At 42.5% G+C, this 26,949-nt stretch overlaps 2 protein-coding genes across 3 annotated transcripts in view; both read right to left on the bottom strand.

The window, feature by feature from the left end:
• Window positions 1–6,938, bottom strand: part of mntb (MAX network transcriptional repressor b) — an 18,976-nt gene extending 12,038 nt beyond the window's left edge. Inside the window, exons 1-2 of one of the 2 annotated variants that reach the window (XM_078286468.1) lie at window positions 6,824–6,938; window positions 5,715–5,810 (exon numbers count right to left, since the gene is read on the bottom strand). Coding sequence is in view for 1 of the 2 variants with exons in the window: in XM_071902861.2 (XP_071758962.1) it covers window positions 2,195–2,267 (73 nt within the window). In the remaining variant the exon portion in view is untranslated. Of the gene's footprint in view, window positions 1–2,194; window positions 2,473–5,714; window positions 5,811–6,823 lie in introns of those variants that run through there. The other variant, XM_071902861.2, reaches the window with a different exon arrangement.
• On the bottom strand, window positions 6,931–26,949 carry LOC139914525 (lissencephaly-1 homolog B-like). The gene is made up of 11 exons (XM_071902862.2): window positions 26,810–26,949; window positions 17,297–17,587; window positions 14,277–14,361; window positions 14,075–14,149; window positions 13,355–13,561; window positions 12,039–12,207; window positions 11,172–11,274; window positions 10,744–10,972; window positions 8,850–8,951; window positions 8,527–8,683; window positions 6,931–8,303 (listed from the first exon to the last, which is right to left on the bottom strand). Exons 2-11 carry the CDS (start codon window positions 17,326–17,328, stop codon window positions 8,230–8,232), a joined length of 1,233 nt encoding a protein of 410 aa, XP_071758963.1. The 5' UTR covers window positions 17,329–17,587; window positions 26,810–26,949; the 3' UTR covers window positions 6,931–8,229.

Raw genomic sequence — 26,949 nt, 5'->3', positions numbered from 1 at the left:
CTGTTCCAACGTTAAGCATGCTTTCATCCCTGGGGCGACGGTAGGACGGCCTGCTGAATGGGAGTGGCCGGTTGTCAAGGAGCCACTCAGCTGGGTCAACTAGAATTGGCACCATGACAACATATGAGCGGGAGGCATTAGACACTAAATAAAGAAACAAACATAAAAACATTCATACTGCAGGTCAGGAAGTGTCCCCACGCTGTCCTAGTGTTGACTGCACACAGGCACACACACACACACACACACACACACACACACTAAAGAATATGAGTGAGTTATTACACAGCACAGCAGACAGACAGGTTCACCACTCAAACTGAATCTCAAGGGCCCTCAGTTACTATGGATATAGCAACATTAGAAGCAGAAGATCCCAGGGATTCCTCAAACCCACACAACGCCGACACACAGCCCAGGCATTACCATTATAAAACAAATCAAACACAACATGCCAACACAACATGCCTGCGTGCCACGTTAAGTAACATTTTCTTTTTCTGGAGGAGATGGCACACCCTTAATGACATAACTGCTTTTCATCCAGGGCAATGGGTTCACCTAGGAGCAGGACTGCAACATTATCCTGTCTGTCCTGCTAAATACTGTGATCACGAATAACAATCATGATTGTTAGTCTCCATTTGAGTAACAACATTATTTTACTGCACTTTTGGTAACTTATATAAACATCTTGAAGATTTTCAACGACAGTGAGCAGTAGGAAATGAAATTAAATGTTTGGTTATTGCCAATATTCCTCTACTTTTAATTGAGGAAGTTAACAACAATGTAATTATAAACAAGTCATTGCACAATCCTCACTAGGAGTTCATATCTTATTGCTCAACTATTCTGGTGCTTGCCCCTTTTATCTACTCAAGGCCTGCAGTGCAAGATGGTACATGTAACTCCCCCTTTTTGTGAGAATTTGTGAGGATTACGGTTGGTTTTCCTCTTCTTGGAGTACAGTCCTTAATACATGCACACTATTCAGCCATGCTCCAGATTGCAACTGCACGCAAACGTAAATTACATAACTTCTGCATTGACGGAGGCGGGGAGGGGGGGGTTGCCCTACTTACCCCCCTCCCTCTCTCTCTCTGCGTGACCTGCCACTGTCAGTAGGCTGAATGGGGAGGGCGTGGAGGAGGGGGGGCAGTGTGCACGTGGTTGTTGAGGGCGGGTCCAAGCACGCGGTATGTATGCTGGGGGGGGGGGGGGGGGGGGGGGTGTTGATTAGTCTGACACGTCATCAGGGGGGAGAAACAAAAAAAAAAGAGTGATCATCATGTCGATTATGCGCTGGGGGTGGAGGGGGTAAACAGGGTCGGTGCGGTGGTTTTCTTGTTCCCTTGACAACACGTAGGTTTTTAATAATTAGGGGACCAAAAAACTACACTCGCGCTCGTACATACACACGCGCATATACACAAACCAACCGAGCGCGCGGGGGCCCGCCCCAGTGTGTCATAAGATAGCTGAGCAATGTCAGGGCATTATGTAAAGAGCAAGCCTCTCCTCGCCACCGCCCTGCCGGCCCTCGACGACAAAAACTGGGGCAAATCGATTCCAAAGGGGCTTTTTTAATGAAACCTTAGAATAAATTATTCACTTCTACCACACAAATTTACATCCTGGAGATATTAGACCTTAACCGGTTCCTTTGTTTCTGCTAGGACTTGTGCAATGCAATTAAGTAGTAACTAAACAGCTACTTCACAACGAGAATAAATAGGGAGCACAAGCGCAAGGCGCAACACGCCGTGGTCTGACAGGACTCTCTCTCTCACACACACACACACACACACACACACACACACACACACACACACACAGATAGGGACACACACAGAGTGAGTCACTCGGTCATACACACACATCGAGAGCGCGCAAAGTAGTTCGGAAAAACACTTTGGCCATTTCCGCATTGAGGGAAACAAAGTGTCCAGTAAACCGACTGGGAATTGACGTTACTTTGCATAACTTGTCTTTTATCCTGAGCACAGGGCAGCAAACTGAAAACTGCATTCGCTTGTTCTCCAGCTAGGCGGCTCAGTTGAAATGCATGCCCAGCTCTGATAGTAACGGGCTACGGTCGCCCAGAACCAGCAGTTTAGGATTTAACTGACAGTATTACAAGTCGCTGTCATGTACCGCACCTTCCGCCCGGTTGCTGTTCGCCACAACTTACCACGTGTGATCTGTTGTTGCTGGGCTTGCCATTCCAGATATCTGGCCGCCTCCAAAAGAGTATCGATGCTCATTGCGCGTAACCCCTCACGGTAGGCGACCCGGTGGCCCGGGACGGAAGGAGGAAAAAGACCGAGCGGTAGTCTTCCAGGAAGCACCGTGTGCACGATTACTCCGCACGCCCGAGCCTTTCGTCCCCGTGTTTCTCCTCGAAACAGACGGGATTTTTTTATCAGACCAAACCGAAAGTAGATCCTCGCATACGTAAAAGATGATTGCAACAAGATGGCGATGCGAGCACGGGAATACACACAACAAGGCGAGTCGTATTCTAGGTAAGACCCGCCCTCCTGGATTCCTCCCCGCCCTGTTACTACAACCTCCGGCAAAACTTGGACACCGGAGTCTTCCTCCGCGGAGACAGCCTCCGGTATCAGGGCGAATACCGGCCCGGTGGCGGAGGCAACTGTTATCCCCCCAAGTTCAAGTATTTCACTTCCTTCTACATGTGGGATGTTGTCTCTTCTGATTAAACGTTTCTCTGATAAAAGTGGCTCTCGGTGTAAACATACACAGCGCTCCGAAGGATCTGCGGAGGAAGATCCCGTTCGTGTGATCCGACCTCCGGGTTTCTGTTCGAGCCGTTGGCCCGCAGCGCATTAAAACCGATCTGCGCCAGCGGGCCAATCAGCGTTCAGAACAACAAGGCATGGTGCTTGTCCACATGGGCACCCGCCCGGCCCGAGCGCGGCTCATTTGCATGGCGAGAGCGTGACTAGCCACCCTGCTGTCTCGGGACCAGGCCTGTCAATCAAACGAATGAGAGGGCGTGGCTTACTGGTATATATGGGAGAACACTGTGAAGTAATTGATCACATCTGACCAAATAGTACTGTTATTCAGTAGGTTAATGGATGTTGTTTCTCAATAAATATTTTTTATTTTAAATATATATATATATTTTTAATTAACTTTCTCTTTCTTATTTTTAATTTGTCAGGCCAGTCTTCTATATCTCTCTTATTTTTTAATCTCACACCCACTGTCTGTGAATAAATGTGTGCCTCTATTATATACATACATACAGTAAATTAAGTGTGTGAGAGTGTGACTGTGTGTGTGTGTGTGTGTGTGTGTGTGTGAGAGAGAGAGAGCAAGTGTATGTGTGTGTGTCAGAGAGAGAGAGAAGCACACAGTCATTTTTTACAGTTATGATGGCTTTAAAACAGTGTGTTTGTATATATACACTGTATGTAAGGATGCACGTATGTAGCATGTGGCTGCATGGTAACAGTCTTTGATTGGACACAGCTCAGCGGTATATACCCTCCACCACATCACAGGATCTGTCTCAACCAATCAAAACAGCAGCTCAGAAGTAAGGGCTGCTTTCGCCACGGCATGCGTTATGCATGCACATACACACATTCACACGGCGAATAAGGCAGGCATGCCCATGCTAAACCTGCTAACATCCTTACTATGTAGATTGACGGCCCACAAATTAGTTTATGTGATAACCTACAATTTGTCAATGAACAGGCTGAAGGTGCTGACGTAGGCCCGTAGATCCCGATCTGATCAATAATGTAATGTACCAACCTGAAACCCAAGAAGACAGAAATGATAAGAGAAGCATGCAAATGTGTGTGTGTGTGTGTGTGTGTGTGTGTGTGACAGAGAGAGAAGGGTCATTTTGCAAGAGGCCCAGCAGCATGGCAGCATGCATGAGAGAGACTGAATGAGGCAGAAAAGGAGGGAGGGGGAAAGGGAAGAGGGGAGTGATGAGCTTCTGCACATGTTACGCACATGGGATGCATGAAAAAGTCCATAGGGATGTACACATACACAGAGAGAGAGAGAAAGAGAGAAGGTAGAGGGTGTGGGTTGGAGAGGCAGGGAGAGTGGGAGGGAGCGAGGCACGATAGACTGACCCACTTAGAAGTGCTGCATCACTGGTGGATCTATAGAGCGGAGAGAACGAGGGAGCGATGCAACACACAAGACTACAAACAGGGAAACGGCTCAGATAAAGAAGAACAGTGTGTGGCATCACAGACATGAGGGGACAACAAAAACAAGATCAAACTAAGATATTACGTATATTATCCTTAGTTATGGATTGGTTTCCTGAATAAAGAAACAGCCGATGATACACTGAGTGAGTGTGCAGAATTTTAGCAGCGTTTGCCCTTTTTGTGAATGGACCAGAGGAAAGCCATGATCCTTATTGATACTGCCAGTTCAGTCCACTTCAATAATGACAAAGGGATGTATGTATGTGATGGTTGTGCAAAAAAGGGGTGCCACTCAATAATAGGTGGCCCTAATATTTCTCACACACACTAAAGCCCTAATGTTTCTACTCTGCTGCCTCTGCTGAGAAACAAGAGTTTCAGTGTGGAACAGGTTTATTATCTCTTCATTACTTCCATGTAACCACTTCCCACTTGTACACACAGTGCAGTAAACCATCTGTTTCTCCCTGATAGGGACACGGACCTATCACTATCACAAGCTGCCACTAGAGAGCGCCATATTCTGTGCCATGCCTTGTCAAAGCTGGTCCAACCCTCCTGACAGCCTCCTCCTGCAGGGATTACAATGCTGGTCACGTAAACTATAGTGGGATGACACACAAACCTATATTAACACAGACCCTGCAGCCGCCTGTGCCTTGGTTGGCACTTGACAGCAGTATCTCTGTATACATGTAATGGAGAGAAGCTACTGTGCTGTATACAATAAGTTCCATCCTCTGAGAGAATCAATACAGTCACATCTGCTGCAGTCAAGCCTATTGTATACATTGACCTTGAAACCTCTCAACGCTCCCTTATCACATCGGCTTATCCCGATCGATGTTGGCTTATACCTCTCTGCAGCTCCCACTCCCCCTGCTCACAGATCTGTATTGTTTTCTCACGGATAGAGAGGAATGAATGGCCTGAAAGCAGTTTACATGAGAAAGTGAGCTTCTACTTCTACCCTGTTTTGCAGTCTTAGCATGCATGAGGGGAGAGTGTGAGGGGAGCAGGAGAGAGCGGTAGCGGAAGTAGGCCAATGTTTCTACTCCGGTGCCTCTGCTGAGAAACAAGAGTTTCAGTCTGAGACAGGTTTATTATCCTTTCATTACCTCCCATGTAACTGCTTCCCTGTGCATGCATCTAGCTCACTTTAACTCCTTTCCTCCTCTCCCTCAGCCCGCTCTACTCTCTCAGTCCTCACATCAATGTCCTTTTCCTTTATCAAACACACTCTTGGGAAAACTTTGTGCTGTGGCCCCCTTTCCTTTTTGGCATCTCCACTTTGTGTATTAGTCTACCACTCCCCGTTTCTCCAGCTTCAAAGACCCGCAGGACTGAGCAAAGGTGTGGTGCTAACACACTTGCCATTGTGGCAACTGTTGCCAGGATACCGCAGAGCACAGGGAAAGAGTAATGGCTGTGTGGGTGAGTGAGCAGGTGTATGTGTGTGTGTGTGTGTGTGTGAGAGAGAAGAAGTAGGCTGGGGTACCGTACATAATTGATAAGGGGGCCTGAACTCTCCCTGCTGCCTCTTGATGTCTGTGTTTCTCCAGACAGTCTGAGCTTGCAGTGTAAGAAATGGGGCTGTGCCTGAGGAATAAAATGTCAAGCGTTATTAAATTGTCAAAAAAAATCTGACAGGCCCCTCTCTAAATCACACTTAATGTCTTTTAGTCTCACTACCACATCCCACCCACTGTTCTCCCCATCTCCCAACTGATCTTTTATTTTACTACTAGGTCAGCACTGATCTCCGTTTCTTTTCTATCTACATCAATAAGGGCAATGACCTGTGACTTGACAGACAGCATCTGACCCCTGGTTAGTGGCAACTGCCTAAGGGTAAGAGGCAGTAGTGTCGCACCAAACCATCATCTATGCAACTGAGCTCAATAGCTATCCATAAATAACAATCTGTGTTTATTTTGAACATGTTAGAGGGCTCCCATTGGTCACTATGTCCAAAATGCCATTTCTGGCCCGGTTTAGCAATATTGCAAATTTCACTTTCAGAATGCTAATCACTAAATTATTTAGTGTTGAATATTACATGAGATTATCCTTCATTATGGCTCTACAACTACACTCAAGATTTAGGCAAGTTAGCAGAGAAGCTGACAAAATGGTCAAGGATATTTAAGGGGGGTTAAAAACTCCAGAATATGATGCTCATTGATTTGTAACTCCAACAAGATTTGTCCAAATTCTCTAATGCTTCAAAGTCTCCACCAGATTCCATCTACAAAGCAAAACCTTTTTTGGGTCTCAAATGGATGACAATGCATCCATGCAGAGCAATCCTTTCTGTAAGATGAACCCAGTAGCAGGTTTGTTTAAAGAGGTTGCTTAATAATTACCATTTCAAGATTATTTTGTAGCAACAGAATGAGCAAAAAGCCAAAGGGTTCCTGAACATTTTCATATGTGTACCAACCTGCTTGAAAGAATGGGTATTAAAAGCTAGCCAGCGATAGTAATATACTGTAATAACACAGCAGGCTTGATTGCTGTATTGTTGTTTTCATGGCTGCCTTTGTAAGAATACATCCATACATTTAATAGCATGAACGGCTGGAAAGTGTACTGCACGGCTCTAACCTCACTATGTTACTCTGTGGTGGCAAATCCTGTCTGAATCCCAGGAGTTTCCCTTCAGTTCCTCATTTCACCTCACCATGTCTCCTCAAAGAAAGTGCACAAGACAAGCAGAAAACTTATATTTACAGATTTTTATTTCATTATGTTGCAAACAATGACATCCAGATATATTGATACACAATTTTTTTACTGTGCGTGTGTATGTGCATTTGTGAGTGTATGTGTATGTGTGCGTAAAGAGAGCAGTGAGACCACAGAAAGCAGAATGAAAATCCCGTGTGAGGGAGCCCTCCATGGGTTAACAAGGCAGAGATAGCGAGCAAGAGGGCACCGGGGGATTCTCTGGGGCAATATACACACACACAAACCTCATAAGGTGAGCAGACTTTTTCCTCTGTAAAACACACCTTTTCGCTATGGGGCGTGAGCCTGTGCTCTCAGCAGCATAGGGATCATTAAGGTCCTGTGAGTGTCTACTAAAAAGCAAGTTGTTAAAGAGATGAAGTAGCATGAATGAACACAGTGGGTGAGAAGCTTTGCCTCCTGCCCTCTCTCCTCGAAACTATCAGAGCAGAGATGGTGGAGAGAGATTCTCCTGTCATAATATACAGACACAGACAGACACACACACACACAATGTATACGCACACATACACGCTCGCTCACCCACAGAAACTTGTGTGATTCGACTACGGCGCTGCGTCCCGCTTCGTCTTTTCTCATCTTCCTCCCATCTTCTCTTAGATATCCTCCCACTCGTCCTTATCTTGTTCCCTTTCTTTTACGCTTTCTTTCTTCACACCCTCTTTCACCATCCACGCAGCAACAGACCACAACATCGGAGGCATGGAATAAAACAAAACTAAACAAAAACTAATCCCCTTCAACAAGGGGCGCAATTGGTTTTTTCGTGCACTGTCAGTTACCCAGAATCCACCTGCGCCAGCACACAAGGATATTTACCCTTTGACCCGATAGGAAGTCATGACAACAGTATGCAAATTCGGCAAATTCAACAGTATACAATTTTTTTTTGTTTGATTCACCATGCAAGGAATACTTCTTTTCTTTTGAGTGTGTTTATGTGTCAGAGATTGCGTGACATTTATTAAGCGTACCCTACATCCAGAATAATTTACATAAAAGGACAATAGTCATCTTAATAGGGCTGGACCGGTGTAGGGGAGGAGGGAAGGAGAGGGGGAGCAGGAGGGGATGGGGAGGAGGGAAAGAGCCAAGGTCAACTATGGTTTGGAGTGCGAGAGGTGGGGCTTGGATGGGTGCGAGGACAGAAGGAAGAGGACTGAGGTGCAGGGGTGGGTCAGGGTGGGGCAGGGTGGAGCTATAGGGCTGCTTTTGGAGTAGGGAGGGGAACGGGAGGGAAGCGGCAGGGCGGGTTTTTGAGGCAGTCTCAGCGGCACTCCCAGACTTTGACTGTCTGATCGACGCTGCCTGTCACCACGTAGGGAGCAGTCTTGTGGAAATCTGCAGGAGAGGGAGAGACACTGGGTCAGGTACATTGCATTAAAGACGAATTCTGTAACTTAAAACGCAGGTCTGTTCTCGTTTTAAGAGTCCAACACCAAGCCAATATAATGATCATCTGAAGTCTAAGGTGAGTATTTCCTCTTGCCTAACTTAGGTTATGTATTTTTATAGGTCAGAAGATGCAAAATTAATTCCATGAATAATTCTGTGTCTGTCTCACCCAGAGAGGTAACAAAGTGTTCATGGGCACACAGGGTCTTCATGCAGCGTTTGTTCTTATAGTCCCAGATCCTAAGGGTTTTGTCGTCAGCACAGCTCACTATGAATCTGCCTCCAGGATGCACCAACACCCCGCGCACCCAGTTGTCATGACCCGTCTGGAGAAATCAAACAGACTGGTTACAACTCACTCCCTTTACACAAGCAATAACACTGATCATAGAAACCACCAGTTTAAAAGCAAACACTGCACTGGACAGGTTAACAGAAATAGCAAACTTTGTTACCATGACCAACCTGGTGAAACACACACACACTACTCACCAGAGTCATAAGGCACATGCCAGTGCTGACGTCCCACATCTTAATGGTTTTATCTCTGGATCCAGAGAGGAGGAAGGGGCCAGGCTTTCCACTCTTCTTGTTCTGGAGGACAGAGACAGAAGAAAAGAGAGAGAATTAGTGGCTTTATGAAGGTAAACAAAGCAGCTCTCCATCAAAATTGTGCTTTCTTAGTGGTATGGAGTGGTAGTTTGTATATTGTGGTGCAGGAACCCATGAGGTTCCCAAGGGAAAAAAAAAAAAAAGTCACAGACAAAAGAACACACTTTACATGAACCAACATTGTTTTGTCCCCTCTGCCTCATCTCACCTGTATTTATTCATTGAGTGAAGGACACAGATAATAGAAGTCCTTCAGACAAGGATACAGACAAAGAAGGATTCAGGTTTGTATATTCCAGATTTTCAGAACTGCTCCCAACCCGCATCAATCAACCGCATAAATATTAGTATTTTCACTGTTAGCATTTACATGTGACGCCAGCAGCAGGACCAGTATTTTAGTGGAGTTTAGTTAAACTTCCCCTGGGCTTCCAGACCAACAACCAGTATACTGATGCACCTGCTTCAAGTTTTGAAAAATGTATGGCTACTGTTTGGCCAACTGCATCACTACGTTGGCAAGCGTGGACCATGGGAACATCTTTTCTCTGGATAATGGCTAGGAACAGAGTCTTGAACAAGGAAGTACAGATGAGAGTGTACAAACAATAGATGATATAGCAGTGTGGGCGCTAGACCAATGATTACCCGAACAGTTTGCAGAAAAGGAGCGTCACAGAAGCAAGCATAATAAATCATATCACAACAACTTTCACATAGTTCAGTGCTGCGCTACGTTGTATAAACATCTATTGTTCTCTGTGGCGTTACCACGCTTTGCTGAATCATCAAAGCATTACTTTCTCCAAATGATTTTTATTCACAAACCAGTTATGCGCCTAGCACACCTCTAATTTCCCCTCTTTCAAATACTGGATAACCAATGCGTTGAACCTGAACGCCCATTTACAGATCTCATTCAAACCTGTAATAATGACAATCTCATATGTTCAAGACATGCTTTTCTGAATAGGGGAAAACTATCCTGGACCCTGAAAATGTTTTATGGGGGTGCAGTCAAAAAAGAATGACGTGCCACACTATGTGCACTACCAGACATGCTTATGTCATTATCTCTATATCTAATATATGTCTATATATGTCAGATGCAGGTTCCTATTGGAATACATTTGTTTACTTGGTACAAAAAGGATTTGAGCTCCCATGGTGTTGGAAGTTTACCCTCCATGCTTGACTAGGCTGATAACATGCTGCATATGCTGAGGATTTAATCTGAAAAACACCTCCTGTAGTGTTATCTTACCACCATACTCTCCTCCTTCTAATAAAATACAATTCCAGCATGTCAGGGTATTGTAGGCCCATCCTCAGCAATCTCAAAACAAGCTTGTGTCAAGGGACAAATCTACAACAGATTTATCCAAATGAAATATGCAAAGTGGAAAAAGAATGAATTCCACAGAACGTATTTTCACATATTTCATTCATTATTCCAGTACTTCCAGTACAATACTTTTACAATTCATTTGATTCAGGGGAGAACAGGGGAAAGAAAGACTAGGCCATCATTAGCATAAACTGTGTTCAGGTTCCCCAATGATGAATACAATTACAAACATTACAACAAAAAAATATACACCTCTCAATTAGGCTGCACCGAGTCCTTTGGAACATGCATATGTATAGATGTATAGATGCATGTTTTATATTATGGCATGATTTTTCCTGGACCCTGAATGTCAATCTATTCAAGTCGAACCAAACATTCACTAGGTCTACTGTACTTAAATGAACCTGCAGCAGCTGTACGCACCTCTGAGCCTGTGGCCTCCAGGATGGTGGGGTGGGCGGTGTCGGGGGCCCAGGCGATACACTCCACCACGTGTTCGTGCTCCCGCAACTCAGCCTTGCATTCCTTGGAGGCGGCCACCCAGACACGCACCGTCTGGTCGTTGGAGCAGCTGGCGAGCAACGAGCCGTCCTGGTTGGGACGCACCATCCTCACCCACTCCCTGTGGCCCGTAAATGTCTTCACACAGTACCTGTAGATGGAAGCAATGTACACGCCAGCTTATAGACATGTGCATCTTGAGTTATTGTCATTTAATGCAATATTAAATCAGAGATGAGATTAGGAACAATAGAAGGACAGAGAAAAGAAGGAAATTCCCCATTAGAAATTAATGGGAGTTGTATGTCTAAGAAAAATATATAATTCTGGGACTATGAACCCTCACTTACCCAGTGGCCACCTCCCACATCTTGATGGTCTTGTCTCTGGAGGCAGACACTATGTGGTCTCCATTGGGCATGATGGCTACGGACGACACATTGTGGTCGTGGCCTGGGTGATATGGTAAAGAGTTTAGTTGTGTAGGCGGTCTGTGTTCATCTCAATACTTAAACCACCAAGACAAATGTAGCCAAGATCTGCAAAACATTTTAAAGTTAACCCTAACCCCTCATTAGGAAAAGTTTTAGTTCAGTTTCTAATATAACCCTAACCTCATAAGGCAAGATTTTTGTTGCTGCTTTAGTATTGAATTGTATAACTGTCTACCCTGTACGTGGGGGATTACAGTGGTGAGAGTGAAACCCAAGATTAGAATAGTCATTCATATACATCCTCTAGTTGGGATAACTTTTTGTGAATTATAGTGAAATTTGAGTATTCCTCAATTTGCTGGGGACCTGAACTTTGAGAATCATTGATCTAAGCAGCTGCAGCGTAAAAGCTTTGGTTGAATGAATTATCTACTATCTGAACATTATGCACAGAGTTTATCTTAAGTAATGTACAACCAGAATATTTGTTAACCCAATGAATGACTGTGTATTTGTAATACAAAATATATGTATTTAAAGTAAACAGTATTTTGTTCAACTACACCAAAATATTACTCCTAATAAAAAATAGAATAGAGTAAATAAATATCAAAATAAATACTTTAGAGATAGCAATATTACTACATAGGTTAGGGAAGCCTTGGGTAACCCCACTTTAATCTGTGTATGTCAAGGCTTCAAGGCGCTTCTGTAATAGCTATGAGACTGATCAAGTACTACTGTAGTACTATCCCCATAACAATCCCTATAAATATCCCTTACCATGCATTGTCCGGATACACTCAAAGCCCTGGAAGTCCCAAAGTTTGATGCTCATGTCAGCTGAACACGAAGCCAGCAGCTTTCCCGTCTGGTCAAAGGAGATGTCCTGCACAGAGTCTGTGTGGCCCTTGAGGGTTCGCTCAAAGTCCCCGGCTTCATAGTCCCACACCTACCGATACAGACACAGAGACGGACACAGGCACGGGTCAGTCAGCAGTTCAGTCTCACACACTCTTATTATGCAGGTAGACGTGTGTAGGTTAAACTGTTTAAATGAAATCTCCATGTCTTTACACAGACAGCAACAGAGTAAGCCTGAGTAAGTACACATTAGAATGCACTGACACACAAAGCTGTGCCATTCAATTCAAAGCAATATAAATTATCAAACAATGTGCTGACATGGTCTACTCTCTTGATCAATACAAGCACTGAAGAGGAGAGAAGAGGGATATGGGCTGAAAGAGAAACAGATTTGCATGTTTCCCAAGGTGCTGCGCTCTGTGAGCCTTGCGCCAGCGTTGCCTCTGACAACAAGAGCATCAGCCCATCTCCACGTAGATGAGCAGTGACAAAGCAGAAAAAAAACAGAGCGAGGGAGGGAGGAGGAGGAGGATAGAGGGAGGAGGCAGAGGGGGAAAAGCGTGTTGAGCAAAAGCTGAGGATAAAAAGGGAGAACAGCCTTCAGATCTGCAGTACAGCTTTGATCTGAAGGGTCAGAGCTGCAGAGGCTACGGTGCGGTGTGCTGCAACGCTCACACATTTTGCCTGTAAAAGCTCCTGCACACAGCTACCAGTGTGCTTTACTAATCCTGCTACACACACACACACACACACACACATATTCTCTTCAAAGATATTACATCATGTGAACATTAGAAAAGAAAAGAAAATCTTTTCTCAAAAGCACACATGGAGCCTATTGATAGACATAATTCTACTACACCAGTGTGATTCTGCTATTAATTATTGACAATGTATTGGGACATTGTCTAGTAAACAGTCTTATTTTTATTTTTAAAAGTAGAACCAGCACACCAAAGTATTATTTAACGTTTTGATTCATGATGGAGTTAAATAACTACATCTAGATTTCAACTGATGTTCGGCACTTAACCCAGCACCTGCTGTCAATGTGCGTATAGTCAATTCTTTGCTCTTATTTTATTATTCCTATTTTCACTGGGAATAGAAAAATATAGTCATCTTCAAGGCAACATTCTGTTGTTGTTTTTTTTAAACCTTAGTAAAATATGCTTCAAAGTTTAATGTGGCCCCACTTAAGCTAATTATATCAATACATCAGTATATAATACCTTGATGGTAGCATCCTCGGAGGCTGTGACCATGACAGAGAAGACGGGGTGGAATATGACACGTGTGACTGGAGCGCGGTGTCCGCTCAAGGCGTATCTCTCTGGGGGACGGGGGATCCACTCCTTGGGGTCTCTCTTCTGGCCCACAGATCCCCCATGTGTCATTTCCTCCTTCGCTTCGTTCAGCTTTGACTCCAACTCCATTACCTGGAGCCGAGAGATGGGCGGAGGGATGGAGGAATCCGGAGGGAGAAAGGGGGAGCGTGGGAAAGGAAAAGAGGCATAGAGGAGAAAGATGAATGAATGAATGAGGAAAGAAGATGTATAGAAGCACAGAAAATACAGTATGCATATCCCTATTAGAATTTCATCTTGGACACAAGATCAAAGCTGATAAAAGGGAAAAAGAACACAGTACACACAGAATCTTGGCTGCTACCGGAGTGTAAAGGACCAACTGCCTCCAATAGCATGCAGTGCACTTAATTGGTCATCCAAAAACTCTAAGCCGCAAAATGAGCGGAGACAGCAGAAAATTGTTTCAGACCAAAGACTTTGTCTATGAAGTATATGTCATGTGACAGCCACACTGCATTTCTCCTGTGCAGTCTGGAAGAGTATTATCAGTCTACATTGCACACGTGAAAATGTATTACACCAACCATCTCACACAGTAATACAGTATAATTCATTATCAGCTAGCACACAGACATTCCTCACCTTCTTCTGTAATCTGATGACTGAGGTCCATTTCTTTTCCAAAAGCCCTGCATACTTTTTATCTACCTCTTCATTCTATGAAAACAGAAAGAGAAAGACAGACAGAGACATTTAGAAAGTAATCCAGGTCAGTCGGTGGTGAAGGAATTCCTCCAACTACAGATTAATGTGCACAGTTAATGTCATATTCCTGCATCCATACCATATCTATCTCTGCCTCTTTCTTGAAGGTAGAGTAGGCCTCCTCGTATCCATTGGAACGGAGATAGTCGGCTATAGCCCGGTTTCTGAGATATGAAGAGAGACAGAAAAAAATGATTTTTGAAAAGTCATGGTTTCAGATGTCAGATGTTTCAGGTGCTAAGTCCTCACCAATAACAGATTAGTACTTAATAGATGCAGGTATTAGCCCACTGCCAGACTAAAGTACTCAGTACTCCAAGTTCAGAAATACAAGAAACAAGTATCAGCAAATTGCCATTTGATGATGCTAAAATGATGATAAGCTAATAATTGGATGATAAAGTAGATGTGAGGATGCCATTTGATATTAGCTCCACCTTAACAGAAATGTTAGTTCCTCCTTAACAGAGAGAGGACCACACCCTGTCTAGCAGATGGGAGCACTGTAGTTCAAGTTACACAGTTCCACCTTAAACGTCAGCAAAGTGTGCTTAAGTGCCCAGAGAAATTATGATCCTTCAGGGAAGAAAAAAAATATAAGGACCGAATCACTGGGAAAGTGTGTTTTGAGCTGCTATGGAAACCAGCAACCCGCCACACAGAGGAAAGACTCAGTATGAGCGTGGATAATGCAAGTACTGGGCAACCACAAACACATGAAAATACTACTTTAACATACAGACAGACTCTCTCTCTCTCTCTCTCTCTCTCACACACACACACACACACACACACACATATACATACATACACAGAGTTATGAGTGGAGCAGCTCTTTTCTGAGATGAGGAGTGAATATTTCATGAGTAACTGTGCTAAATTTAGGCTGTGGCTTCAGTGTTCCTTGACTGGCAGGCCGATAATTGTAACCTGGATGCACCGTGCAAATGTTCAAGTGTGTCTATTACTAGCCGATGGCTGCAACAGTCTCTTATGGACTTTGAACATTAGGTCACCTTTGGCAACAGGGTGTGCAGAGAAAAGGGAGATTTCAAAGGCCATTTCCTGTATACAGAACACAATGAGCGTTATGTTGAAGTTTATTTGCAAAATGTTATGATAAGATGCGACCAGCTTGGCACTTTGAGAAGGTGTGGCGGTCACGTCATTTTTAGTTTCAGTCTGTGGCTTCAATCAGGAAACTGAACTCCTGGCACAATAAAAAAAGGTTACTTGAGGCAATATATAGTGCCTTTTATTTTTAAAGTCTTTCATAACATTATGCTGCTATTACTGCTTTTACTACTGCTTTTATTTATTTGTTTTATTTTTAACTACACCGAGAGAAGCCAGGCGAAATTTCATTGTACCTGAGTATAATGACAATAAAGATCATTCTATTCTATATTTTTTTTATAGGCGCAGAGCTGACAAGATAGATAACAAACTAGGCTACAGAGCAACTGAACCCAGAGGAAAAAAGGTAAGCTAAAATACATCCCAAAAACACAGAGCGAAAAATCACTAATATTCTTTTAGAATTACTATAGGGACTTAGCTTGTCTATGGTGCTCTAGTGAGTTTATAGTGAGTGGGTATCATCATTCATTCATTGGCATCAATTGGAAAACTGAAATTTTGGTGCAATAAATAAAGAGATAATATAGTGATTTTCTATGTCTCTATTGTGTATAGATACACCCATAATTCAAAATAGTGTATTTCCATGTTCACAGAGAAAAGTGGCTCTGGTAAAAATGGACAAGAAGCGTAAAAAAAACGGACTGGCTCTCGTACCTCGCCTGGTGAACGCAGCAACACTGGATAACATGGCTGCATGTCGCTCCGACAAACACACGTCTAAATGCTGGATAAAAAGTCTAGTGGACATTGACCAAGCCGGGATCTCTGGCGTGGCAAACCTGTGCTTTACCAACCAAGGTAAACTGAAAGTGATGCAGCAATCAGGCATCAAGTTTTTTTCAATTTTTGAGACCGACCACCCGGCTTGAAAAAAACGCAGGGGCTTATACATGCATGGCTTCACTATACGACACTGGCCTGCTCCAAGCCTCTGGAGAGAGGGATAAATGGTTGGCTACAGTTGTGATTTGCAGGAAGCTGCAGTAGGAGCCTACACACATAGGACCTGTCTTAGGCTGAGCTTCCTTTGAACTTCAATACGAAAAACTGACATAGCAGATTAATCTGCAATCAACCTGAATTATCTGGGTGCTGAGAAGTTTTCAAGACAATAAGGAGGGCTCTCTAGGGGTAAATACCGAGAAGATCTCAATCCAGGACTGGTAATAAAAAATGAACACGACTATGATGGCTTAATAAATTGACAGTACAAGATTGGCAACACACTTGAAACAATTCATATTTACCTAAATATGAATGTTTATTTAAATCGACACATTTTGGTTGTGGATTGGAGACCATAACCAACTCGGCTTAATTCACCCAATAGTCAGTCAAATACATTTTTAACTCACTAGTACATGACAAGTGAGGATTATTACTATTGACAAGGGATAACCAAAGGTGACAAGATAACATATGCCATTTTATACTGTCTCGAATTGGTTGTATCAAGACAGAACGCATGACGCATGGTCGGTCAGGCAGAATCCACTCCACAGAGCTGTTTACATTAACCAACCATCATCGTTCCTCCTCCTTCCCCATCCCCCTCTCTTCTTTGCTCCTGTCATGTGGGTTATGAAATATTCACACTAACTAGCTGTCCTGTGAAGCACCCTGAAGCTCACATCTCTTCATTTTCTCTGTGATTACACACTCTTGTAAAGGAATGCACTGTATCACAACATACATGCATCTGCATTAAGCCCTTCTGGACAATTTAAGCCCATACATCTGGTTATATTCCACTGCTTTTTATCAACAGAGGGAAAAACGTGTGATGCAGATCTATGTTTGTAGAAAGACTTCAAGGTATTGTTGAAAAGTCTGTGTGCACTTGAGTGCAAGTGTACCTTATCATGACCACTATATTTGTGTAGGTCTACGTGTCTGAGCTTGTGTTTGCATGTGTAATGAGCCTGCATGCCCACATATTCATGTTCTTGCACTCACAGTTCGTCTCTTTGTCTCTGTGACAGCACCATGGTGGCTGTGGCTGCTGTTCTCTCCCTCTGGGGGAGGTCAGGGTGAGGCGGCGGGTTGGGGGAGAGTAGGAAGTGTGTGGTTGGGAATTCTCTGGTCCCTCAGTTATGTCTTTCTTTCAGAGAGTCGGGGGTGGCGAGAAGAGTGCCACGCAGAGGTAGGTGGACTGGAAACACTGCTGTCAGTCAATAGTCTGCACGAGGCTCCAAAAGAAATTGCCAATGGTCCAAATCTCGCTCACCAATCACACCTGCCCATGACCTGATAAAGAGAGAAAGGGGAGAGAGGAATAGGTAAAGAAGGGAAAAGGGAGACAATTAGTTGATAGCCAGTAAGAAAAAAAAACAACTTTTGAGATTATGTTCGCTAATTTGTCTTTCAATCAGTTGTTCTTGTCGGTCTAACAGGTACAGTACTGTGCAAAAATCTTAGGCACCCTAGATTTTTTATATAAATGTTTGGTTAGATGTTTGTTTTCTGCATTAGTGTGTCAGTAGACTGCTATTTATAGTACATTTTGTGATATTTAGAAACTTTTCAATTATTCATCATTATTTTTGAAAGCATCTTCGCTTTATGGATTTTTTTGACTTTTGCACAGTACTGTATGTGACAGACGAGGTTCCATGACACCATATTGCAAAAAAGCCGCAAACACAAGTTGATAACTGTCCTTGTATTTAGTTGTGGAGAGCGCAGCAGTCGTTTGGGATTAAAACAGTTTGATTTAACAACCTGCACTTACATGTCCATTTAATCAAGAGCTGCTACCAATACAGACTGTAAAATGCCCTTACAGCCCCCGAGTCGTAACTCATGTCAACCGGTTCAAGAGATGTTTTGTTCAAATAAGCCTACACAAATGCCTAGTCATTAACTTCTGAAGTTCAACACTATGCATTCTGATGAAAAATCTGATGTTGAACATTCTTCCTGCCTTTTCTCTTACATTACTAATTACATATCATTGAGTTTTGTCTCTTCTTGTCATCCTCCTGTTCATTGCATGTAGGCCTATTGGTGCATGCATCTTATGGCCCTTCTATGCTGCCACAGCTGCTGCATTTAAACTGGCAACCACAGAAAGTGCTGTGTCAGGCTATGTGTGTGCTTTGTTACATTCATTAATGTTAGGCCTAGATGTTTCAAGAAAAAAAGTTTACTGTACAACTAAGGTCTGATTAACCTTTAAAGCTAGAAGCGAAGCTCCCGTGGTTTTTAGATGTTACTTTCTAACTGTCAAACTGGGGGCAACTCTTCACCCTAGAACGCTTTGTGAATAGTTTTTCCTCTCACAGTTAGGCAGCAGAGTCTGCTGATGTTATCGTCATGACTTTGTAACAATTAGGGTTTGGCCGATCACTTCATTCAATAAGCCCCAATACTCGTGACCATATGATCCCACTCGGAAAAAACAGAAGTTACGTAAACAGACAGTACTGCTGCTGACTGAAGCTACCTGTGTGTTGTCGGCAGCACGTAGGCCTAAAAGTTAATTCAGTATGGATGTGATTGCTTTACAATACACAAATAAACAACTTCAAATTGTGAAGATCATGGAAAGAAATCCTGTGGCTGGTGGTGGTGTGTGGTCTGGTGTTCTCCAAGGTGTGGGACAAACACATTGTTAAAAATAAGAATATTTACATTCCCTAAGAATGAGAGAAGGCACCGTGCATTAGGGCTGCACGATATATTGTTTCAGCATCGTCATCGCGATGTGCGCATGCGCAATAGTCCCATCGCAGGACGTGCGATGTCAAGTAAGGCAAATTAACTCAAACACGTCATGCTACAACATTTTTGCTGCTTGATACAAAAGGAAAACTCGCATGGTTCTCATTTTCCATGACTAATCTACAAGAGAAGTCTGTCTGATATAACATAATTTACTCCGATTTAAGGGTTTGTTGTAAGAGTAGCGTATGTTACCTTTCCAGCTTTCGCGGCTCCGAACCGTAGTTGGGAAGCCTCTGGTGTTGTGCTAGCCTATTTTAGCTTAGCCTGGCTCGTAGCTGGTAACAAGCTTTTTACTAAGAGTCCGGACCAACTCTGCAGTGGAGAACTGGCACTTTATTTCGGTACAGCAGCAAACATAATGCACGGCCTCTCGGTGACGCTCTAAGCTCTTTCCCGCTAACTATGGTAACTTTACTCACTTAGCATCCTGCAACTCACTCTGGCTGCGGCTAAAAACACACTCACTTCCTACTACATCACCCGCGCAGGTTACCCACAAGGCCACCTTGTTAAAGGGGCAAGGCTTGATAGAGCTATTCAAGTCATTTGGTGAAAATTCCTGTATTTTTTCATATCGCAATATATCTCGCAGAAAAAATAAATAAATATTGCAATGTCAGTTTTTTCCAATATCGTGCAGCCCTACCGTGCATGAATCAATGCACTGAAGAGAGAGGTTTGGGAGATCAGAAACCCTCGCATTTGCAGTACTCACTTCATCACAGGAAAAGCTACAAAACCAGATCATTATACACAGGATTTACAGTTAAATTCACAACATGACTAACATGCCTAATATTGTAGCTAGCTACACAAGCTACATCAACTAATTTAGCAACCGCAGCAAAACTACTATAACACTATGCTACATCATTAACATCAGTACAAAACATCCCAAAACATCATCACTGAATTAAGCTATTCTAACTACATGGAGGTTATAGCTGTGTTATTGTAGACAACTTGAAACTGTCTATAAATCAAGCCGTCTACATCTTTTGCCTCGATTCACTTTTCATCTCAGTAATAGTGTGATTTTTTTTCTCTGATCACAGATGTAAGCCCAAAATAATCAGATGACAATCGTACTTGAGGGGGGAAAAAAAGAAAGAAAAAAAAAGAAAAAGAAAAAAACATTATCCATACAAGATACTGCCCAATCAACCAGCACACCCTTAGTAACAATTAGCCTATTCTCTCATGAAACTTGGAATTTGTAGGATTTATTATAACTTAATTGTGCCAACTTTAATGGTTATTTTCTTAACTGTGGGAGTTTTGAACAAATTTATGCCTAATAATGGTTTTGAACAAAATTCTGGGAAAATGTGACGGTCCAAAGTGAATAGATCAACAAAGGATGAAAAATCAAACACACCATTCAGTGATTGTGAAGCTAACAAGAGTAACCACTTCCTGAGCTTAAACACCGCAGGCACCTGGGGCCACAGTAACACTAAGCTGCTTAGTGGCTAGACCAGACAACCAAGAGTCTCTGTGTGTGTGTGTGTGTGTGTCTCTCAGTGATAGAGACCACTAGTCCTCCATACAGCTGACAATGCAATGTAAAGAAGAGACTCGGCGGTAGCTAACAGGATTAACCCCAGACATGGAGAGAGGACCTTAACAGCAAGCCACGCTTGTCTGTCTCTGTCTGTCCGTCTGTCTGTTAGAGTGTTCTTGTCCATTTCACCGTCTGTTGCCATTCTGTTATCTTAATGCAAAATAAAGAATTCCTAATCTCCATACATCCCTCTGAGTCAGATGAGTACTTGAACATTTCTGTTCAGTGGAAGCCCAGCAGCAGACAACGAAACATCTAGCCTGGGACACGCCTAAAGTGTCCTAGAAAGCCCTCCACTTTCCTGCCCTGCAAAGATGATGACTACTCTGAGCTGACAGGACAGAGCGAGTGATTTTAGCTGAGCAGCACTCAGTGGAGCCCACTCTGTGCGGTTCAGAAATAGCCAGTTGACCAAATAGACCAGCCTCTAAACTCTTACGTAATCACGAAGGTCTCTGCAGCTTTTACACCTGCTTGAGACTCTTGAGCTTCCCCAGAAACTGCGTATTTCTGAGAAATATTTCGAGGAAAAACGTAGATGGAGAGGGGATCCACATCATGCAAAATAAACAAAGTGAAGTATGGGGCCTAGCTCCAGTCAGCCAAATATATTTCCAGAAGTCTTGCAGGCATCCTCCAATTGCTAGTCAGAAGGCAAATGTGCAGTTATCTAGGCTTAGTGCTACTCAGCGGCGCAAGGCCAGAGGGTTATAAATCAAGAAAATGGGATCAAAGTCCTGACTATGTACTAAGCTTATCAAAGGAAGTTATGTATAGTGTTGGTGGCACGCGGACAACAAAAACAAAACGAAGAGACAGTATGTTACAATAAGACATGTTAAGAGCAAAAAAACGGCCCAAACATAGAACCATCATGTGGTGTTGTTCTACTGTAGTTGAATGCATTTGTGCACATCAACAAGAATTTCCCAAAGCACGAGGAAGCCAGCTTTTTGTGTTGTGTGAAAGGAATACTGTAAAGAACCGGCGTTGTTACAACGTGTTACTCTATATCGCGAAGATAACCAATGAGAAACTACCATAAGTCATCATGTATGTTTACTACTTACTAGCTTAGAGGCTTGGACTAGCCCTTGCCTATACATCCTGGTGCCATGAAGGCTCCTTCAACGCTTGATATCTTCTACTGGCCGCAGTCAAGTATTTTAGAAGACTTGTCTGTATTACTAGTAGGTGCAAGTATAATTTTGATTGCCTTAGCATGTTTTCAAATGAAGATATTAAAAAAGGAAATGAAACGTCTATAGTCTGCGCCATCTTTAACAGCTGATCAGCGCCATCTTTAACTGCTGATCAGTGTAAACAAATGTCTTGTGTTGCTTAGCAACAAAAGCAGTAGTGATTTGTGTGTGAAAGGGTACCGGCAGCAGCAAATTGATGGATTGCTAAAGGCAGTGTGAATGGGTTTGGAACTAGCAATAACACCTTTTTACCTGCTTCTCTGTCTGAAAAGGGCTAATCTAACAGCAGTGACAGACAGAAAACTGAGAAGGACTCAGTGGGCACAGCCTGGCCACAGAAACAGGTCAACACAGGCATTTTTATTGTATATTTTATATTTATTTTAAAAATCGAATTTCCCTGTTCATTTTCAAAACTTGCGCTGGAATTTTTTCAGCGCAGTTTTAAAGAAACTGTCCTAGCTTCTAGTAATATGAACACATTGTCTGGCTTACAACTGTTTGCACTAGAATAAAATAAAGTTGGTCTACATATAGCCTAGGCCTAAACATTCTCCACAAAAACAGCGTCTCCTTCATTGTTATTGGAGTAATTTGAGCAAGTGCCTTTTAACAGCATCACAGATTAATCTTGGTTGTCTGGATTCTAGCTTTGAAAGATGCTCAAGTTTAGAAATATTGATTAAACCATCTAGGATCATCAGAATAACACGTCATTTGTTTTTCAGGATTATTTTTCCATTTAACTACAGACAATTCTCTCAGTTGCGTGTCCAAAAGATAACAAGCCCATGCTCAAAAGAACAAACCCAGTCAGTCTGTGCAAGTTAAACAGTGCATGCCTGAAACTGCACTGGTTCCCTCACATCATGGTGTAAGGTGCTTGACATTCACTTGGTGTCTCGAGTGTATGGTTAAGCCCTTTCCCAATCTAGCTATCCTGAATAGAAGCTTGTAACCTGCAGAAATAGCATTCATACATTTCTAAAACCACAGCACTCGGCAGCTTAGAAAGTCCTGCCGTAGGACAAAGAATGACCAGACAGCCTGGTATGAAAAAAAAAAGAAAAAAGAAAAAAAAAAGGTAAGCGGATCCAAACTGGGCAGGCTATAAGATGACTGCCTAGTGTTAGTTAGGGCATCCCCCAACTGGAGGGGCAAAGGCTCGATCCCCAGTGTGGTCATACCTCTCGAAGTATCCTTGAGCAAGATACATAACCCCTACCTGCTCCAGGGGCACCACAACCTGGCTGAGCTTGCACCCAAACCACAGGGTGAAAAGAGAATTTTCCCCCATGGGACATTAAAAAAAATCAATCAAAATAAAAAAATGTAAAAAATGACATAGCAGGTACTGGCTTGTATTTTGACTGAAAGGGTCTGTATGAACTATTAGAGGAGATCATATTATGCAGGGACATGTCACAGTCATCCAATATTGATGAGGCCCAATTTAGTAGCATTCAGCATAAAGGCATTTGAAAAGAGCTGGAGGAAAGATTGAATCACATCTTATTAGCAAAGGTACTGACTGGGAGGATTGTGATGACCTGTATGTATATGTGTGTGTATATGTGTGTGTGTGTGTGGAGTGTCTGTGGCAGTTTGTGATCCCAGGTAACTTATGATTCTGGGTGGGTAATAATGTTTCAAGTCCATAACACATATTTCCTCTTGGCAAGCCAAAATACTAGCAATGTTTTACCAACAGTGGAACAGCAACCTATTACCTGATGATTCTATAACCCATCCTCTACTAACTTACTTAAGGCATACAAAATACATTCTCCATCCTCTGGTTTGAATAAACTAATTTTGACCAGTAACCCACTCTCCTCTGTGTCATGAGACAACCTGCTTTTTAAACTCTCACCATGCCTGTGATTCGCCAAAGAAATGGCTTTAAAACAAAACAGGCTTTGAAATTTCAGCTACAGTTTAGTATTTTAGACTGACAAAAGAGCTACGGGAAAAATTCCTATCATGAACTGTGCTGTATGTGTGTGTCCAGGTCACTGAGAGCATAGAGGGCTTTGGCATAAAGGCCACATCCCGATTACCTGCCAGTGAACAAGACAGAGCCGTCGGCAAGAGACAGGACCAGCCTCCCATCTCTCTGCATCAACGAATAATCACAACACAGATGTGTGCGTACAACTCTCACAGTCTCTTCCTGCTCCCACATGACACATGTAACATTCGTGCATTAGATAGTACCATAGCCTGTCAATTTCAAATGTGAAAATTAGAGGACATAAATGTTTAGACCAGATTTAGCTCCCATTAGGCAATCATAACACAAAATCAGATTTATTGTTGTAGTGTCTGTCTTTCTCAGAGCACTGTGATATTGAAAATGTGTCTGGGACAGCAAGTGTGGTGATTTGTTAATTCAGAATCATAGTATGCACCAACACAAGATGAATTGTACTTAAATGTTATATTTGTAAAAGTCACAGAGCCTGTTCTGATAAACAAGCAGCATCTATTTTACAGCTGGAGACTTTGTTGTTGTTCTCCAAATGTCCAGTGTATTTTTAAAATAAATTACTTTAAAAGTAGTGAGTGCTAGAATTGCTTAGAAATGCATTCTTAATGTAATGATGTTAATAAGTTGATTCAAATTGTCAAGTTGGTTCAAATGAAACCTTTCCTGGACTGAAATATGGTTTGAAAGAAATTTGATTCATTACAAGTATATTACTTCAGAGTACTTACTCTAATGTAAATACTGAATACTGTTCTTCATTGTATCAAAAGCCACAAGTCAAAATTGCCTGATTAAGAGATGAAACATAAATACATATCAGCTAAATTTGCTTGTGACAATTACAAAGAGCAAATGCCCGTTTAAAAAAATTACAACAATGTGTCACCGAATTTAGGAGAGGAACCATCCTAAACCTAACAAATAAGAGGCACTGAAACTCACTACTCTCATAACTTCTGGCTGCATATAATCTATCAGCCATCAATCATTGTTTGTGTCAAGCTGCTGAACTCATCCCCTTCTTATGGATGACCGACATGCCAAACAAGTCCCTGCAAGCACAAACTGAACAATTAGGCAATGTTTGATTACAAATCAAACAGCATGGCAAATCTGATTGTTTTCATCCAAAGGACAGCCTACCTCACTACTTTCCCTACATTAATGGTGTCTACCGAAAGTAGTATTTATTGTGCTATAAGTAAAGACTATTTTAGCCTTGTCCAACTTCTATGCATGAGAATTCTATTGTTCTGAAGTAATGGCAATCAGTTCAAAAGTTACTCAAGCTTTATCTCAAAAACATTGCTTGCATTATCATGACAAGCCAGTTTAGCAAAGGCCAAGTCAGTTTAGCAAACAAAGCAGATTTTAATGTGTTAGCAACAGACTACCCAAAACGCTGCTGCTTTTTATTCACACACTACACATTCTTTTGATTACTACTTGTTTAAAAAACTATTTTCCTTCCTTTCTCTACTGTGAAAGCAAAAGACCAACCACGGGACAAATTAAGTTGTATTCTGTCATCCACCTCTAGTGTCATCTAGTTCAATCATGTCCTTTGTCGAACACAGGACCGTTTGAAAAAAGGATGAGTGGAGGTCCAAGTGAAAGTAGCAGGCAAAGAGTGTGACTGCACTTTCAACAGCATGACCTTATTTTATTTGAAAACGGGCATGAAGTCAAAATTTGAGCAAACACTGCTGTTGTTTTTTGAAGAATTGCTACATGCTGCTCAAGTGCATATGCAGTATTTCTGAACACCCTGTAAGGTTTCAATGAACTCCAACAGCAACAATTATACAGTCACAGACCTGTTAATTTAGTACTTCATAATAGTAGCAACCGGCGAGTTATTAAACATTCAATTTGCTAAGTAAAGTCAATTCATATAAAAGTAATGAAGACCTGAAAAATGAAACACGTAGCACAACGCCTTGTTTATTTTCAATGATGGAACTGCAGGCCTCAGACTCAAGAGAGATCCACGACTAGTCTCCACCCTGTTTGTGATTCCTCAAACCTTACACGAGCAGCTTATAAAGGAGACTTAAAATAAGCACCGAACTTGAAATACTGTCTAAAGACAGCTTCATTTGGAGAAGGGTGCCTACGATCAAAAACTGGATAGGTGACGTCTTGCCCAGCTTCGGTGGCCACAAGGGCAAAGTTGCAGCAATGTCTCAGCAACGCCCTTTCTAGCTAGCTAAACGTTAGCTTAGCATTGTAACGTACACGTTAACTGTCACTGTCATAGGCAGCCAAGAATAACACTTTCACACAGTCATTATAAGATAACACATGGCGCTAAATTTAGCCAATAAGCAAGCGTCATGTTTGTTTGCCAACATCCATCAAATACCATTTAGATTTTGTCTACCAATGCATCTAAGTTTGATTGGGGCTCTGAATATTCACTGGTACAAGCCGACGTTGGTTTCCAGTATCTTTACATATGGTGAGCTACTTCATGACAGGTAGACACAACAGCTAATGTTAACATTTCTAATTGTAAATATTAAGCAACGTTTTTCCCGCAACGTTAGAATATTTGCACCCGGCTGTGAAAATATGGCAGCAAGCTGACACCACCTAGCTAGCTCACTTACCACGTTAGCTCATCCTCACTGAACTTCCAGAAATAGACGTAGCCAAATGTTCAGTAACGTTTAACAACAAGTGCCTGTGATACACGTTACGCATTCGCCGAACACCACAAAATTGGTTATATCATTACAGGCATATTCAGCATAGTTGAATAATATTATTGTTAGTAAAATGATCGTTAAGATAACCCAATTACAGCCTCTGAGTCGATGCTCCTGTGATTGCTACTCTGCTAGCTAGCTTAGCTTTCGGCCTCTCCGCCATTTTGAGATTGGAACGGGAAAGCGCAGATACTGCAGGCAAATCGTCGTCAAAAATAACAAGTCTTTCTAAGTGGCAAAACAAACATCTGTATGCGTAAAACCTATCAGACTCACCCTCTGACAAATGATGTTTCTCATAGCCCCTTACTTGATCGAAACCTGCGACTGGAAAACTCTGGTTTTGATCTGGAATTGTGACTTTTCACATCACCCGGCACGGTCGGTCAGATTTTTTTCTCCTCTTTGGTACCACC

Source organism: Centroberyx gerrardi, chromosome 11 (genome assembly GCF_048128805.1).
Source record: "Centroberyx gerrardi isolate f3 chromosome 11, fCenGer3.hap1.cur.20231027, whole genome shotgun sequence".
Classification (NCBI taxonomy): domain Eukaryota; kingdom Metazoa; phylum Chordata; class Actinopteri; order Beryciformes; family Berycidae; genus Centroberyx; species Centroberyx gerrardi.
The sequence above is the reverse complement of the archived record's forward strand: the minus strand, read 5'-3'. Positions and strand labels throughout refer to the sequence as shown.

Coding starts and splice junctions, on each gene's coding strand:
- LOC139914525 (XM_071902862.2), bottom strand. CDS start 17,328: ATGGTGCTGTCACAGAGACAAAGAGACGAACT. Junction 11,275..12,038: donor GTGTATCCGGACAATGCATG/GTAAGGGATATT, acceptor CATATCACCCAG/GCCACGACCACAATGTGTCG. Junction 8,304..8,526: donor ACACTTTGTTACCTCTCTGG/GTGAGACAGACA, acceptor CCTCTCCTGCAG/ATTTCCACAAGACTGCTCCC.